The sequence below is a fragment of the Clavelina lepadiformis genome, chromosome 3 (genome assembly GCF_947623445.1).
Source record: "Clavelina lepadiformis chromosome 3, kaClaLepa1.1, whole genome shotgun sequence".
NCBI classification, from domain to species: Eukaryota; Metazoa; Chordata; class Ascidiacea; order Aplousobranchia; family Clavelinidae; genus Clavelina; species Clavelina lepadiformis.
The window spans coordinates 20,123,053-20,140,812 of record NC_135242.1 but is presented as its reverse complement, the minus strand read 5'-3'; the positions used below and the strand labels follow the sequence as shown (position 1 = coordinate 20,140,812).

The 17,760-nt window shown below is 36.8% G+C and overlaps 2 protein-coding genes across 3 annotated transcripts; both read left to right on the top strand.

Annotated features, from left to right (window-relative positions):
* The first annotated feature begins 3,917 nt into the window (after positions 1-3,917).
* On the top strand, positions 3,918-5,145 carry LOC143449680 (exosome complex exonuclease RRP42-like). The gene has a single exon (XM_076949979.1). It carries the CDS (start codon positions 3,986-3,988, stop codon positions 4,856-4,858), a length of 873 nt encoding a protein of 290 aa, XP_076806094.1. The 5' UTR covers positions 3,918-3,985; the 3' UTR covers positions 4,859-5,145.
* On the top strand, positions 5,082-17,758 carry LOC143449678 (protein polybromo-1-like). 2 transcript variants are annotated; one of them, XM_076949974.1, is made up of 40 exons: positions 5,082-5,291; positions 5,469-5,566; positions 5,649-5,796; positions 5,872-5,991; positions 6,196-6,252; positions 6,797-6,910; positions 7,103-7,258; positions 7,685-7,794; positions 7,958-8,018; positions 8,188-8,244; positions 8,412-8,582; positions 8,714-8,857; positions 9,019-9,066; positions 9,251-9,334; positions 9,427-9,526; positions 9,742-9,944; positions 10,073-10,180; positions 10,412-10,588; positions 10,688-10,804; positions 10,917-11,044; positions 11,161-11,192; positions 11,304-11,381; positions 11,455-11,600; positions 11,752-11,892; positions 12,003-12,110; positions 12,218-12,403; positions 12,520-12,619; positions 12,784-12,950; positions 13,201-13,330; positions 13,448-13,539; positions 13,703-13,815; positions 13,898-14,108; positions 14,696-14,842; positions 15,035-15,424; positions 15,621-15,794; positions 16,049-16,211; positions 16,550-16,758; positions 16,918-17,056; positions 17,117-17,210; positions 17,348-17,758. In XM_076949974.1, exons 1-40 carry the CDS (start codon positions 5,196-5,198, stop codon positions 17,469-17,471), a joined length of 5,241 nt encoding a protein of 1,746 aa, XP_076806089.1. In that variant the 5' UTR covers positions 5,082-5,195; the 3' UTR covers positions 17,472-17,758. The 2 variants fall into 2 exon arrangements, with proteins under 2 accessions (XP_076806089.1, XP_076806090.1); XM_076949975.1 differs by lacking the exon at positions 6,196-6,252.
* Positions 17,759-17,760: the final 2 nt, after the last annotated feature.

Sequence of the window (17,760 nt, the reverse complement as noted above, 5' to 3'; positions counted from 1 at the left end):
GCTGCAATGCAAAGTATAGGTAGGATATGATATTCATATACTTGCTGCCTTCTTTCTTTCAATCAATTATTAAAATTTAGCATGCATAATATATATGGAAGCTAATAACTCATATCCTGTTGTAATATTTTAAACTGCTGACTAAAATTTTCAAAACTATCTTCAAAGAATTTGGCATTACTGTAAGTGTACTGTACGCAGGTATATCATATACAAGTTTTCGTGTGCCTTTGCCTTAATAGCCCTATATTTTAAACAACCTATGTACAGTTATATGAAGCATATATATATATATGCTTACTATAAGCAAACTCGAGTCACTGACTCGAGTCATTACCACTCTACCGTGTAGGCTACATACTAAAATTTTAATTTGACTAAGACTAATACCATGCATGACCAGCAGATGACAGGATAACAGTATTTTTCCGAATTCAGCAACATGGGCTACAAAGGCTAGTTATTTATTCTGTCACAATATGCGTAAATATATAGTTACGCTACCCAGCAATAATCTGCAACATGTGTATCAGTTTTTTGAATTGATAAAGAACTGAACGCAAGTTATCTATACAATAAAATTTGTTGCGCGCCATCAGCACCTGATCATACACTTCGCGCAGTAAGTCATGGTCGTTGATTTTAATGACATATAGGCTCATGCCAGTAAAAAGTTTATAGATCTATCCGACTGTTCCTCAGAGAAAGATTGCTTTATACATTATAGGCTATTAGTCAGTTTTGAATGTCCTCTGGGTTTTCTGGGTATTTTGTCTCTTCTAAATCGGTTTCGTGGTGGTTTCGTAACGACTTACTCCGCTGGGACATAACAGGTGAATATTTGCTTTGGTGTGGGTAAATCATAGTTACATAAAATTCTCTTTACTACGCCTACGCTCAGGGCTGGTAGAAATTTAAATTGAAGTTTTGTGTAATCGGTTGTGGCCTGTGAGTTGGCTAACATGGTAATCATTTTGCAGGCTGGACCAGCTAAAGACCAATTAAGTGTTAATCGCAATTCACTAATCTTTATCCATCATCAAAGCGATGGCGATTTGTTTTAGCTGCACTCCGTTGGGAATTTCGCATTATGGTTTGACGTCGCCATGACCGATAGTTAACTCGTTGGGTTAGATTTAGACGATATTTCTTATGCCTTCGTGCAAATGGTCTATTATGACCATGTGGATAAATAAAATAGATTGCTTAATCAAACAGGAATCTCTTTAGCGTGTGCGAAAAACGTTCTGATTAACACGTTGTCTGGGAATTAGCAGGACTACACAGAAAATAAAAACTCCCAAATCGATGGCTTGTGATTGCACCTACAGTGGTATCTATTGGGTATTTGCATCCTAATCAAATATTTCGTTATTTTTTTCGAGTTAGATGTAACATGTTACGTAATTTGAAGTCTTTTCAAGTTTATATTATCTGTTTTCCTTTGTCATTTTAGAAAGAAATATTTTGTGTGATAAAAGCACTTAATCAATAGTAAGTCTGGCTCTATACTTCCAACTTGCGGCCGATAGAAGTTTTAGCTAAACCAATGCCACAACGATACAATTAACTGCAGATTTTTGTAACAAAGTTTCCGTGTAGTGTACAACTGTACATGCTAAAATTTTAATTTAACAAAGACTAATACCATGCGTGACAAGCAGATGATAGGATAATATTATTTCTCCGAATTCAACCACATAGGCTAATTAATTATTTATTCGGCTTGTAAACTATATTTAAAGGAGGCTTAATTTTTTTATCGCCTTACAATATCACCCATACTCAAGAAAATACCATTAAAATCTCATGTAAATATATCTTTTAATCAAAATTTACCTGCAGTTCGTTCTACTGTATCAAGCTTTCTACGCATATTTGCAAAGAAATGTAACGCCTAATTTTGATGAAATGTGGATTTGGTCACTGCCTTATTTTCAATAAGAATGCTTGGTGTGGCTTGTACTCAAAACCGGCTTATATTTATGCTTTTGCCGTTTTTTTGTGGTGTCGTTAAGCTATAGTTTGCTGGAGAGCGACCTATAACGTAACTTAGCCTATTAGAAGAAATGCAGTTAATTAAAAGTACTAAAACTTTGAAAAGCAAAGCACAGTTCAAGTTGCCAACTTTAACTGTTTCTTACGATCATGTTGCACTGACTGTTCGCGAAATAACACTTTAAAACAGTTAAGTTTAACCGAAACGCTTCACTGTGTCAAAAATGACGACATTTTGTAAAGGATGGCCGCTCGTTGAATACCTTACTACACTTGGTTGAGTTTAACACATTTTCAGACAATTAATGGGGTTATCTTAGTACAATGAGTTCGAAGGTGTAAGATAGATAACACGTTTGCAGAACAGATTGTCAAACAACTATTCATTTAGTAATTATGTCGTGAACTGAGAAGAACTTATGACAAAGTAAGACGTTTTGCAAAAATAGCAGGTACATATTTATAACATCACAACTTGACCTAACAATTAATTTTAACATCAAGATAAAGGTGTAGTACAGCATCGTCATGTCTTTTTTAAACTTGCATTTTTTACAGTTAGGTGCATTTTATTTCGTTTTAATCAATCGTTTCATACAAGGGTTTTAGTTTTTATTTATCCGCATGATGTGTCTTTTCTAGGACTTGTCCGCTGTTTCCATTGTTCATGACTTCAATCGTGTGGTTTTGGTGGTGCGCGCGGGAGGATTGCGTCCAGGGCTTTGCAGTCAGCACTCATCTGCGTGACCGTTGAAAACTATGGCCTGTTTGTTGCAGAAGTCAAGTGCACAACTACTTCATGCATTTCTAAGAACCTGCTAAACCTAAACCCTGTTACTCAAGTTGTGACGTCGTTTGGTTGTGAACTTTTGCACTATTAGGCTTAGCTCAGATCTTCAAACTTAATGCCTGTGGCTGTATAATGTGAATGTGAAGTTTATTGGTTAGCCTAGACCAGAGGCAAAGTTTTAAACTTATTATCACTTTACAAAAAAGTTTATTATCATAAGTTTGACTTTTTTAAGTCTTAAACTTCTCGGTTAGGGAGTCTAGGCTGCTGCTGATGGGAGTGTTCAAATTTGTAGTTGACACTTGACAGGTTGATAGGCCTATAGGCAGGGTTGCCATACCGTCCTTATTTCTAAGATTTGTCCTTATTTGGAAGGTCCGTGTCTTAGAAAATGTTTTGTCCTTTTTTCTAAGAAATGTCCTTATTTTCACTTGCGTCCTTATTTTCGTCTTATTTTTTTGGGCAGAGGTTCGTATTTTGGGCATTTTGACACCTTTAGTATACCATTTTGTACCAAAGAGATACAAAAATGAGAACATGCAAATAGTATCTCGTTTTTTCATTTTTGGAACATTGATTGCCTTCTCCTGTTGTGCACTGTTTAAGGTAGTATTGTTCTTTTGTTTCCTGTTCGTCCTTATTTTTGAGTCCAGACCGATGGCAACCCTGCCTATAGGCTAGTCTGAGTTTGCGCCCAAAGTCCGAAAAAGACAGCCATAAGGAAAATTGGGGTCTAGTATACAAAAACACAATCAGGTGACGTCACAATTTAAGTAACTGGGGTCTAGGCCTACTGTAGCCTAGTGTAGCCTAGCCTACAAAGGCATCCTTTGGTTGCGCACAGTGTGTATGTTAGACCTGAAAATTGTTGCACTTGAATGCATGAGACTCATCAACATGCTTACCAAGCTTTTCCAAGTTTGTATACTAGACTAATAAACAAAGTCAAACTTATTTTTTGATTGTAAATATTTACAATATCTAACCAAACAAGTAATAGCATACTTTTAAAAATGGCATTGCCGGTATAAAATATCTTGCAAAATGGAAGACATTTCTAAGGTAGTGTTCGGCCACACTCTGTAGCCATATACTATCTTAGTATTAAGTGATGTATGGCATTTAATAAAATGTAGTTATTGTTTTATTTTTATGCTTTAGTGATATGGTATACCAGTCACCGTAAGTTGCTCAGAAATGGCAAAAGCAATATTAGGAGATTCAGAAAAATGGTTTATTGTCCATGGTGTTCAGGATGATTTTCGTACAGATGGACGCTCCTGTGAAAGTTATCGTCACATAGAACTTGAAACAGGAATTCTATCCAACACACATGGATCAGCCAGAATAAGACTTGGCAGTTCGGAATTGCTTGTTGGTGTTAAAGTGGAACTGGGGACTCCTAAACCACAAAGAATTAATGAAGGCTGGTTGGAGTTTCATGTTGATTGCTCACCCAATGCACATCCAGTGTTCCAAGGGCGTGGTGGAAAGGAATTAAGTGATAACATCTGTAGTATGCTGACGAGAGTTTATAGAAATAACACAGTCATGGATCTTGAAGCTCTTGGTGTGATTCCACAAAAACACTGCTGGGTTGTTCACGTAGATGTTTTGATTTTAGAGTGTGGAGGAAATCTTATCGATGCTGCTTCAATCGCAGTGAAAGCATCTTTGTATAACACTGGGATCCCCAACATTTCTTTAACAGACGGCGACGAAGGAGAGGTTGAAATAAATCTTCCTGATGATCCTGAAGATGTAAAGCATTTAAAGACAATCAACTGCCCTGTTTTAGTAACTTTAAGTAAGATCGGAAATCGACACATTGTGGATGCCACAGATGAGGAGGAGTGTTGTTGCTCTGCCTCCCTCGTCATGGGAGTCACTCGACGCGGACATACCGTTGGAGTTCGTAAAATGGGAGGTGGAAGTTTGGATCCAGAGAGTCTGACGGAAATGATTGACAGTGGAAAGAAGATTGGAAGACAGCTTCATATTTCATTAGATAAATTACTAAAAATTGAAGCTGGCATGTCAGAGGACATTAAACAAACTGGTTACTTATGAGAGCAATTGCAGATAAGCTACAAGATGATAATTCAAAAAAGTTGATGGATTTTTCTCATTGTTTCCAGTTTTGGTCACTTTATTTGTAATGTAGTACTGGATTCATACTTTTCATTTTACACTTTTTGGGCTCTGAAATATCAGTAAATAGATTTGTGGGTCGTTGTGCACTAGCTATCAAAATTCACAACTTACTGCCATAGTTGTCCTTTTTCAGGTTACATTTAGATTTTTTGTATTGTCATGCTATGCAGCTTACTTATGTTGTTTTTATCATTTGTCTAGAATGTTAATGACCATTTAGCTTAGATGTTGTTGTTATAACCTTGGCTTGGAGATGCCGCCAAAGCGAAAACACCTAAGTTCTGGAAGGGACTCGTCTTTTTCTGAATCGCCGTATTCAAAAAGACCTCGTAGATCTGCAGCAAACCAGGTGAAAATTTGTGATGATACATCATGCAGCAACAAAAACACAGGCTAAAGAATATGTTTGTATACCATAAAGTTTTAAGATAATATGTCATCATACTTGTGTTTGCGATCAACATCAATACTTCTAATACAAAAATTTTACAAACCATCGGAAAGTAAATTTTTTTGATTTATGTAGTCTGACTTGGCTTTACTCATCTATGAAGCTGTCAAGGATGTTGAAGATGAATATGGTCACGTTATATCTGATTCGTTCATGAAGCTGCCTTCTAAAAGGTAGTCAGATATAAATGTTATTATAACAGGTTGTGATCACAGACACAAACTTATTTTTATGCATATTATTGTTCGTTATTAGACATCACCCTGATTATTATGACAAGATTGTTGACCCTGTTGACCTAACCAAAATCGGTCAAAGGATTCGCATGGAAGAATACCGAGACATAGAAATTTTAACAACAGACTTTCAGCTGATGGTCAGCAACGCAAAAAAATATTATGATGTAAGTTCATTCAATTTTCATTTTTTTGTTTACATTTTCCATTGGTAACAACTGACATAAACTATCACTTTATAGGAGAACTCCCAAGAGTATAATGATGCATGCAGTCTGTGGGAAATATATCTTACCACAAAAGCAAGAATGGTAGAAGAAGCAAAACTGCAAGAGGCCGCAAAGCCCAAACCGGGAAGAAAGGTTAGTAACTTTGAAACCTGCCCTGACAATTTACGTACGTATTATGGCAATCACTTGCGTTTTTTAATGCTTACACAATACACATGTATTTCTTTCAGGTATAATGTTTAGTTTATGTGCGGAATGTTGCAAAAAGTGTATATACCATCTTCTGTGATTTCAAAAGTTGTGAATAATGAGTTAATTTTTGTGTTTACTGTGCAGCCAAAGCAACTGCAACAAACAAATGATGACCAACATTCAGGCGCTCTATGTATTTATGTGTGTAAATAAATATACAAAATGTTTGGTGTGCAGCTTCATTTTATCAACTTAGACACATTCCTTGGTTTTGTTGTCGGAGAATTACTGTTTCGTTGAATCATTGCACAGTTACAGTTTTCCGCAACACTGCGTCCATAATACGATGCTATACAAAAGTTTTATTGCATATGTTTGATCACTTACCGGAACTAGATTGTATGTTATTTTGGCACTTTGAAATTTTCTTGTGTGTGAACTTACATGATGTAATGTTACTCTTAATTCTAAAATAACATATGCAGCGTGCTTCCAGATACACTTACGCATATCATGTCGTACACTTCTTGTCATAGAGTTTAGTAAATTTTCTGTCCACTCTCAATGGATGCACTTTGGTCTTATTTCTTGTGTTTATGAACAAAAATAGATTACTTAAACTCAGGTTGATTTAAGAGGTCCCTTTAGCTTTAACTTAGTGAGCTTCCACCATATTTATCTTTATGTTAGAAGATGGTTTTTAGTGAAGTACACAATGAACATTTAAAATTTTGTATTTTTTTAGGACTTTGAAGTAACAATGGAAGATTTGAAAGAACTTTATGAAAATCTAGTCACTGAAACTGATGAAGCTGGTCGTGTAATTGCAGATTTGTTTATGCAGCTTCCTGATAGATCGGTGATACATTTCACCTCAATACCATGCTTGCTCTGATAATATCTTTTGAAAATTTAAACACACTTTAGTTGAAATACTTTTATCTCATTCTCAGCAGCTGCTGACAAAAGTTACACTGGCATTGAAATGGATGTAAAATGCAGGAAAATGTTTTTGTGTTAGAGTATCACTAACGACTTGTCATGTTAATAGAATGAAGATTATTATGAAAAGATTAAAGAACCCATTGACTTTCTAACAATCGGTGAAAATCTTGAAAATGGCAAATATTTTACCATAGCAGAATTGGAGAAGGACATTATGCTTCTAGCGAGGAATGCAAGGACCTACAATGAACGTCATTCACAGGTCTTGACTTCGATTTGAATAATTTTCTGTGTATATGTATTGTCTAGGTCAGTGGTTCCCAACCGCCGGTCCGTGTAAATTTTTTGCCGGTCTGCAAAGTATCTTACTTTCTGCCAAGCTAGTTTTAACATGGATTCATAAGCATTGCAAAGTTGTTACTCCCTGTAAAACTCATTTTATGCCTGGCCGATTCACAGCAGCAAAACTGGCGTATCTCGCCTTCGTTGAGACCGCAACCACAACTTTGGTTAACAAAAAGATCAGACCGACTTTAACGGTCCCCCATTGTAGAAAGGTTGGGAACCACTGGTCTAAGTTACCCAATCGGTATGCAATAATGCATAGTATAACAAATCATCATGGCATGTCCTGATCAATGATTGTGTACATTTAGTATAGAAGATTATGATTATAATATGTGAACAGATGTACGATGATGCCACAATGCTAAAGAGCATTTTCCGTGAGAGGGCATCAGACCTGGAGAAAATCAAGAAGCCTGAAATAGTGGGCGTAAAGACAAGTGCAAGAATAAAGTGAGATTTTTACTTAATGTTTAACTCTTTATTAATCACAATGTATTACTATTATTGGCTGGTTGTGTTTTTATAATTGGTCTGTTATAGATCTGGTGTTTAGATTGTGCTTCTTTGTTCACTTTTTTGTGAAAGTTACTTTTTAGCTGATTTGGTGTTTCAGGCATCGTAAGTCATTTAGTAGAACATCAGACAGGCTTCAAGATCGACCATTGAAATCTGAGGTATGACAGAGACTATTTTAAATGCAAATTGGTATTTCTTGCGACAAGTAAAAGGAACAGCATCTTGTAAAACATTTTGTAATGGCCATGTGGAGGACTCTTTCTGTCAAACTTGACAGCTTTTAGTTTTTATTTTGAGCCAGCAACATCTTTTGCCTTTTTTATGCAGGAAAAGTCTGAACTTCATGATGCTTCCATTCCCCACCCAGCGTTGGATGAATTCCAGGTATTTATGTAAAGAATTTAAAACTGCTTTTATCGTTGTGGTTGTGTTTACACTGATCAGTGTGGAGAATTTTCCACCGTGAATTAGGATTTTTACATGTCTAAAAGGATGCTGTAAAAGGAACTTAACAATTTTTCCACTATTTTGTATTTTGCTTTTACTTTTAGGCCCAGCTTTACAATGAAGTTGTCAATTACAAGAACCACTTGGGTCATACAATATCTGACCCGTTTGTTCGCTTACCAAACAAACGCTTCTATCCAATGTATTACGAGGAAATTGAAAATCCAATATCTCTAAAAATTATCAGAAAGAAGATTCAAACGAAGAAATATGATGTAAGGAAAAACCCCATTTACTCTCTGAGTTTGTTTAAAAATAGCAATTTACAAAATGTTTGTTTAAAAATATCTAATATCTAATAAATTGACTCGTGGAATATATAATTTGTTTGGATTCTTACACACAGTCATGCGAAGATCTACAGGAAGATTTCAACCTGCTTTTTTCAAATGCCAAAAAGTTCAATGTTGGCACCTCGCAGATCCATAAAGATGCCGTCGCACTGCAGAAATTCATGGAAGTAAAATTACCAGAATATGCAGCCAAAGAAGTATGAAGAAACATTATCTTTTCTTTAGTAGAAGAAGCTTTATTGTATTATTATGATTTTATGATATCTATGTACTTTGTGTTATGTAATTTGTTGTGGTATAAAATGACGGCAGCTGTTTGTTGAAGTTTTTATTTTGTTTTTGATTTTCTTTGTTTCAGGAGGAACTGGCCGATATAGAAAGTGAAAGTGATGATGAAGAAAACAACGTAACTTTTTTTAATAATTTTGAGCTTGATTCTTTTATACTATTACTTGATATTTTATGTTATCATTAATACACTATGCAATTCCTTCCAACTTATAAATTTTACAACTTTTTGTTTTGCTAATTTTAAGCAATTTCTTGGTATTAAATTATTGTCTAAGTGTATGATGACGGTTTCAACACAGGTTCAAAATGAGAGAAGCAGAGTTGAAGATAAAGGAGATGATGTGCTCACTGACAGCATGGTGGATGACACAGAATTCACAAAGGTGCCTCAGAAATGAAATAAGTCAAATTTATTCTTCACATTTCAATCGCTGCAGTAACTTCAATAAAGTCATTCTGTGATTTTGTAAAACAGAAAAAGAGAGGACGAAAGCAAAAAGGATCCAAGAGAGAGTCTCTTCAGGATCGACTTCGCTTGCTCTATGAAACTGTCCTCGCAGCAGAGGACGAGGAAGGTAGGATGCATGCGTCTTCTGTTTATATCTAATATCTGTGAAGGTATTGATTTGAAATCATGCCCTTGCATCAGGTGCATAATTGTACATATCTTAAAATGCAGTAACTATTTGCAAATTTTGTACTCCCAATCATAGTATTTGCAACAAGTGTAAAATAAAAAATAACAGTTTTGGTTAACCTTCGTCTATTGTCTTATACTTTTAATTTTCAGGTAATGAGATGATTACACTATTTCTTGAGAAGCCATCACGCAAGGATTATCCTGATTACTACAAACTAGTCCTGGAGCCGATTGACATGAGAATTATTGAGAAGAAGATTCGCCAGGACAAATACATCAATATTGATGATATGTTAGATGACTTTAATCTCATGTTTAACAACGCCCGGCACTACAACGAGCCAGGATCTCAAGTAACAAGCCCAGTTTATAAGCTGCATAACGTATTGAAAATTGCTTGATTATATTGGATAACGCTTTATCCTCTTGTAACTAAAGCAAAGTTAAGTTTTGTTTGCTTACCACAAGAGTTCTGTGAAAGGTTTACATGGACGCTGATGCCCTGGAAAAAATTCTAGTTGATAAAAACAAGGAACTTGGATCGTTTGACATAACTTTACCATCTGCTCGATCTTCAAAGACACAAGGGGTTTGTATCTGGCTGTCTGCCTCCTCTTTACATCAGAATGTCATTTTGCAAAAACATATGCTAACGTTACATGTTTCTTGTTTTCTTTGTTGTTGATTTTAAACGACCTGTTAGATTTCAAACATTGTCAAATTATTGAAACTGAAACTAAATAATATTGAAGTTAAAAGTATTCAACAGGTTATATTTTGTCTGAAGTTATTCAAAAATGATAGTTCAACAATTTTGCAGACTTCTCTTGAAGAAAAGCTGATGAAGCTGTTTAATGCTATTCGTGACTATGCGGATCCAACACAGAGAAAAATATGTGACATTTTTATGCATCTTCCTACGAAGCATGAACTTCCTGATTATTACAAAGTCATCAAGAAACCGATGGAAATGGACAGAATACAGCAAAGAATTCAGGTAACAGCATTGTGAGCTTTCTTTTTCATCAGTTTGAATGAGGTGTAAGTTCTGTTGATATACTTCTCAACTAAGCCGTTGATGTTGTTTTCATTACAGACTGGGCAGTATACGAAGCTAGATGAGATGTTAGCTGACCTATTGCTTATGTATGAAAACGCTTGCATCTACAATGAACCGGGCTCGGTGATATACAAGGATGCCCTCATATTGCAGGTAATTTTTCATCTGATTATATTCTTATAAACACCACAATGAGATAATAAGGCTTCAAAATCTTTTTGGGTGTTTAATAATGATGTTGCAGATTTAAAGCTCTTTGTTGTAGAAAGTAGCCGTGGAGAAGTACTATGAATTCGAGGAAGTCGAAACGAATCCATCAATAGAAAACCTGGTGCAAGAAATGATGACGAGTCTTTTCATGTCCGTTATGAATCACCAAGATGAGAATGGAAGGTAAAAGGATGGTGGTTTTACTTTTTATTTAGCCAATATTTGTACATCAGTTTGCTTAATTTTCCCTTTGCAAGACAACAAATCCGAGATTTACAATTGCAATTTTTAATTTTCAGATGTTACAGCGAATCACTTGGTACCACTGTGTGTAAGTAGTTAATATTATAATACTTTGCCATTTTTCTTGCTGACTGAGTCATAGATAATATATTTATAAAATTAACTGCATAGTCCTGTCACATCCTGTTTTGATATTTAGCTTCATCGAGTAATCAGGAAGGCGATTCTGGAAGCAATGTCAAAAGTGAGCAGACATCCACGGATAGTCACAGTAATGGTAAATAATTGCATTCAAAAGATTAACTTACAGTTGCAAACACTTATAAAGTAAAGACAACTAATGTTTTCAGAACATGCGGAAAATTCAGACAATTTGACATTTGAGAAGATCAAGAAAAATCTTCACAACAGAAGATACAGGAGACTTGATGTCTTCCAGGAGCACATGTTTGAAGTGTTTGAAGATGTACGCAGTAACAATAGGACCGACTCTGAGGTAAACTATTTACTCTTCATCTAACACTTTTTTCTTGCAATATCTTGGCTGAGGTTTATTGTTTGTTGTATTAAATATATTGTAAGTTTAATTAGCATAATTTGGGTGATGGTTTTTTGCTAATTATGTTCAATCGTTTCCTTGTATTTAGGTATATGAAGACACTGTCGAACTACAGAAGTTCTTTATCAAAATTCGAGATGAACTTTGCAAAAATGGTGAAATTCTAATGTCACCGACTCGATCCCACACACTAAAGAGACTCGAGAATGAGCTGGATGTCGAGAAGAAGGTGAACATTTTTTACCAACGATACAATGTTGCCGTTAAGTTAATTTTATAGAAAGTTATTTTGGTCACTTTCTAAGCTTCTAAATCCTTCTACATCATCATATCGTGCAGGAAAAACAACAAAGTGAAACTAAAGAAGATGAAGAAATGCAGGAGGAAGGAAAGGAAATGAGAGAGAAAATGGAGATGACATTGCAGTCTGAAAGGATGGATTACCAGGTGCCTTATTTCATCAAAATGTCACACTCATTATCATCTCATATCAACCACACCACAACGGTATACTTTAACCGTTTGGGATATTAGGATCCTTTTTCATTTCGCAGGGAACCATGTACAAGCCTGGAGATTATGTTTATGTTGAAAATCAAGAGAATATGTCCACTCCTCATATTGTTTGTATCGAAAAACTCTACACTGATGACTCTGGTGAGAGAAGATTGTATGGTGGATGGTATTACAGACCAGAAGCAACTTTTCACACCACCACAAAAAAGTTCTTTGTCAAAGAAGTCAGTGAAATACTTGTAATACTCTTGATTGTCTGGAAGTGCTGGCTTTTGCATCATACTAATGCAGGGATATATCCAGTAGATTGCAGTGTTACAAAAACATTTGGTCTTTGCAGGTTTTTAAGAGTGATTATTACAACACCGTTCTGGTGACTCTCATTCGAGGGCGTTGTGTCGTCATGCCTCCGAAGAATTACTTTAAAATGAAGCCTGTCGGTGAGCATGAAACCTGAGATATATATTTCCATGCTTGAAGTCAACAAGAATGTATTTGTGGTTATGAGCTCTGGAAGTAACTTCAATCTCTTGCAAAACGCATGTGAATTTGCAAATAAGTTGATAAATAAACAGTTAAATTGACTTCATTGAAATCATTTCAGGCTTCAATGAGGAGGATGTTTATATTTGTGAGTCGAGATACTTCAGCAATCACAAGACCTTTAAGAGATTAAAGACATCTCAGCTTCCAACCAGTGATGTGGAGCTTGAACTTCGTGAAACTCCTCTTCCAATTATCAGGATCTCATCTTGTTACTCTAATCAAAAGGTTAGCTGGAACATTGATAAAATTATTATTCGGAACTAGTTAGCATTATGAAAAACAAATATGTTTCTAGCTGCAGTTCTCGTAGCCATTACTGCTTTGTAGTATTTAATAGATAAAACCCTTAAAGGTGCATTTGAAAGGTATGAACTCTGTGATGCAGTTGTGGCCTTGTAATTGTATAACACTTGATATTATCTGCAAATTGTTTGTAGTTTAGTAATTGCATCTTATAACTTAACCCCTCTTCTAGGATGAGAGTTTGGCTGAAAAGGAAAGAGTGCAGTCGTACTTCTCACAAGGGATTGACGAATCATGGCCAAAAGATGTAATTGACAGAGAAAGAGAGAATATTAAAAGTGAAAATCAGTTGCTGCCTGATGGTAACTAAATTTATGCGTAATTAAAGTTGTCGCATTCAGCTTATGCAATCTGGTTGTTATTATTTGCACAGAAGTTCTTTTAGTATTTCATGGTAACTTGAGTTTTTTTGGTTTCAGGAGTTTATTACAGCCAGTATTTCACCAATGACATGTGGGTGAAACTAGGGGATTGTGTATATTTACGCCAACCAAATACTTCGGTTTGCAAGGTAAAATATTCAAGATCAATTTACATGCCGACATAATGCTTTGGTCATATATTTCTACACTCTGATTCAGTTGCTTTAATCGGTTGTTGTATTTGGTTAGTTAGAAAGTGGTATCCTTTATTAACACTTCCGCAGCTTTTACTAAAGATTGCTGTTTAATTAGATTGCACGCGTTGATTACTTATGGACTGACGCAGCTGGCAATGTTTTGATGCGGGGACCATGGTTTATAAGACCCGAAGAGACACAACATGAACCAACGAGAATGTTCTATAAGTACGTCAATCTTTTATGCCGTGTTTTGTAGTGAAGTGGTTTGTTAAGTTTCACTATAGCTGGTTTGATTCTATCTTCACAGGAATGAACTGTTCATCAGTTCGTCAGAAGCAACATTTCTTTTTGCAAACGTTACCGGCAAATGTATGGTTCTGGCTGCCAAAGATTATGTGGCTTGTCGACCAACTGAAATAGCTGAAAAAGATATTTTTTATTACGAATCGAAATATGTTGAAGCAGAAGGATTTATCAAGAAGATCAAGAGTATTAAACGATACACACCAACACACAAGGTAGTATTTTGCTTTCGGTGTTAATGTGCGTTGTCAGGAGTCTGTTAGTAATGTCTGCACTGAAAAACTGTGTTCACATTGAGATTCATCTAGTACAAAAGTACAGTGCTATACATTGAGAGTTGAGACAGCAGGCATAACGAAATACAGCATTTTTAACGATTAAAATTATGTTTGAGGTTATGCAAGTGAAGAATGAAAGTTGTCAATTCTCATAATTTCATTGTCTACTTATTCTGTGTAAAATGACTTTCAAAGGCTCATGTGTTGCTAGTATTGTTTATAGTGAGATGCATTAACTGCTCTACACAGGACTACACTTCAACAAAGCAAGCAACAAGGTGGTATTATTGGGAAAGCAAAGTTAAATTTTATCGGAAAGTAAGTCGCTAGTGGAAAGTTATTCATCTTTTACCAGAGTAGTATTGTATTGTTCAGAAGTTGCACAAAAGGGATTACGTGAGGTGTGGTGAGATTTATAAATCAACAAGGAAGCCATGGTGTAATAGTTAGACAGGAAATGGTTAAATTGTTTTATCAAACACATTTTTATCAGCATCAGATTGCTAATTGATTTTATATTGAAGGTTGTAGATGATGAATATTATTACTACAAGAGGCTGATACCTGCCATTTATCAGTTGTCTCCTTTCCTTGAAAAAGCGGTTCAGGATGAAATGATAAGTCGGGAGAATGATGCGAAGAACATGAAGGAACACGCCGAAACTGATGAGGTAAATGACGTTAATTAACCAATTGTTATAAATTCGAAATAAATAACACTTTATGGTAAGATTGTATAGTTAAACTCAATTATAAACTATTTTAATGACATAGAATGCTGTAGTCAGCATTGATTAATTGGAGTTACAGCATGATAAAACTAAATACTGAATTAATTAATTATTATCTATTTGTATTTTCAGACATCCAGCAGTATTTCTGGAGACACCTCAGCTGCTTATGCTGCACCTTCTGCTCAAGGACATATGTATCCTCCGATCCAACAACCTCCTCATGCATACCCTCCACCTCCCCACGTGATGCCTTCTCACCCCTATTCTCCCCACCCTAGTTACCCCCCTCAGATACAGTATGCTGGCTCCCCTGCCCCTGGAGATCCACATGCCCAACAGTCTCATCAACCCTACATGCACCAGCAGATGCAACACCAGCAGTACCCACCTGGCATGCGACCATCCATACCACCACCTGCGGTCCCGCCCCCTCACATGCCCCAGTACACAAGTTCCCCCCACATGTACTCAGCATCCCCTCATCCAGGAATTATGGCCCCATCTCCTGGTGTTATTCAGGTAACAAGACAGTAAAGTTGCTGTATACCAAAAGCTACCAAGCACATATTTATTTACGTTATCATACTTATGCCATTTTTTATTAATTGCCGATCAATGCAATAAATATATATTCACAAACTGATGAACAGTTCATGACAGTATTGTGACCCCATTGCTTTCGATGCAAAGTTGTTGCAAATTTTTTTTATTCTAGTCGCCAGATAGCAGTCGACCTTCCTCAGCGCGACCCGAGGCAGCTCCAACTCCTCCAACAAAGAAGAAAACTCGCAGCGGACATTCCACCGGATACATCCTGTTTGCCAGCCACTACCATCCAAAGGCTCGGGCAGATCATCCTGAGATGCCGTTTGGTGAAATAAGCAAGATTGTAAGCCCCAGGAAGTTTCAAATGATTTTATCAAGCCAAATACTGCACTCTCACCTATGAAAAGTGATTGAGTTTTTCAGTACTGGCCGGTTAGATTCGTGAAGGCTATGACTCATAGTGACAAGATGATCTTGATTGCCTTGAGTTATCCAAAAATGTTGAATTAAACAGAGATGAATTAACAAGTTTCCTCTGTGCTTTGGGAATCATTTGGAGAATCAGTGAAAAGTACGACAGAGATTTTTTTTCTGTAGGTTGGTGAAGAATGGAGGAATCTGGATGAGGATAAGAAGAGAGAGTATGAAGAGAAGGCTCGGGAGCAGACGGCTAGGTTGGAGGCGGAAGGAAAGCTGGTGGTAAAGAAGAAGAAAAAGAAAAAAGATGCCGATGAATCTGTTCCCGCAACTCCTCAACCAGGTAAAAGCATCTCGTTTGCATTGGTGTTACAAACAACATCTTCTGGATTAAGACTTAAATTTTGCTGGAGATAATAATTATGACCTAACAAATGTCACGGAATTTAACTGTCACTCTTGGGAAAATCTTCTCCAAGTTAATTTTAAAATGGTTGCTCACCTCCCGCAGCTCACATAAGTTTTGACAGTTTCCCACTAATTCAAAAAGCTGAAACAGAAACTTTGCAAAGACAAAGGTACTCTTTTGTTTTTTCACCTGCCCCGCTGAGTTTGAACAGACAGTAAACAATTTGTTTAATGTTGTAATATGGTGAATATTGACAAAGAATTTCCATTTAGTGCTGAACACACCTGGCCAGCAATACGCGCCACAAGCATACCCACAAGGACAGTACCAGGTCACTCCTGGGCACCCTCAGGTACCCAGGCCACCAGTGAGCACCCCCCAGGCTTCACCTTACACAAGTCAACCCTACCCTGGTACGATGGCACCAGCATCATACATGCAGACACCAACAGCTGCTCACCAATACGTGCAGCACCCACAGGTGATTATGTGAGGGGCTTGAACTTGTTGTAAAAATGTTGTGTTCTGGCGACCGGTGCATGCTGTTTATTCTAGTAGGTTCGATTCAATTTCTTTAAATTTTTTTGTTTTTTCAAGTGCATAAAATTTATGAAACACTTTGGAACTGTTGCGTTTTCAGGCGCCTCCTGTCAATCAGCCACCACCACCACCCACCGTAGCACAGCAGCACAGGATGAAACGCGGAGCTCTTTTTGTTAAACCTCCACCAAAAGCTCAGCGAGTTATGCATTCGGAAGCGTACCTGCGTTATATAGAAGGTCCGCAATACATTTACAGCGTCTGTAGGATCTGCTTCAGCTAAGTTTCTATCGTTTCAGGTTTAGAAAAGGGCAGCTCGAGCATCAGTAATTGGCAAAAGACGCTCAATGTTCAACAAAAGGACGTCCATCTTACCAAGGAAGAAGAAACAAAGTAAGTTGTTTGTTCTACTTTTAGTTCTTCCTAAACACGAAGCCTGAATAGTTTGTCAGAAGACAAACGCAAGAGCCAAACTTTGAAACACGAGCAAACTTATATCAGCTTTCATTGTTCTTCGTTGGTTGCTTTAGACTACCGGTCCATTGGTTGGCGAACGGCAAAGGCAGACACGAGTCGACAACTGCTGCGTTGTGGTCGCTTCGCAATCTGATGTTAAAAGACGCGCTCACCATCAGGAACCATTTAGCTTGGTGATGTTCTGTTCCTGGATGATGGCTTTTCAAATGTGGCTTTCGACGAAGAAGAAGAAACCCCACGTTTTGGGAATGTTTTTCCGGGTTCCCTCTCTACTATCGCAGAATATTGCCGCTCTACTTTATCGGGAAATGCTCATTTTGTGGCCTTCTTACTAATGGTTTGGTCAATATGTTTAGGGAGTAGTTGTATCAGTCTTTGTATGCGGTTTGTTCATTGCTCTGCAAATCTCAGACATCGTTATCTGTCTGTATTGTTCTGGAAATAAACGTCGACCAAGAGAAGAACG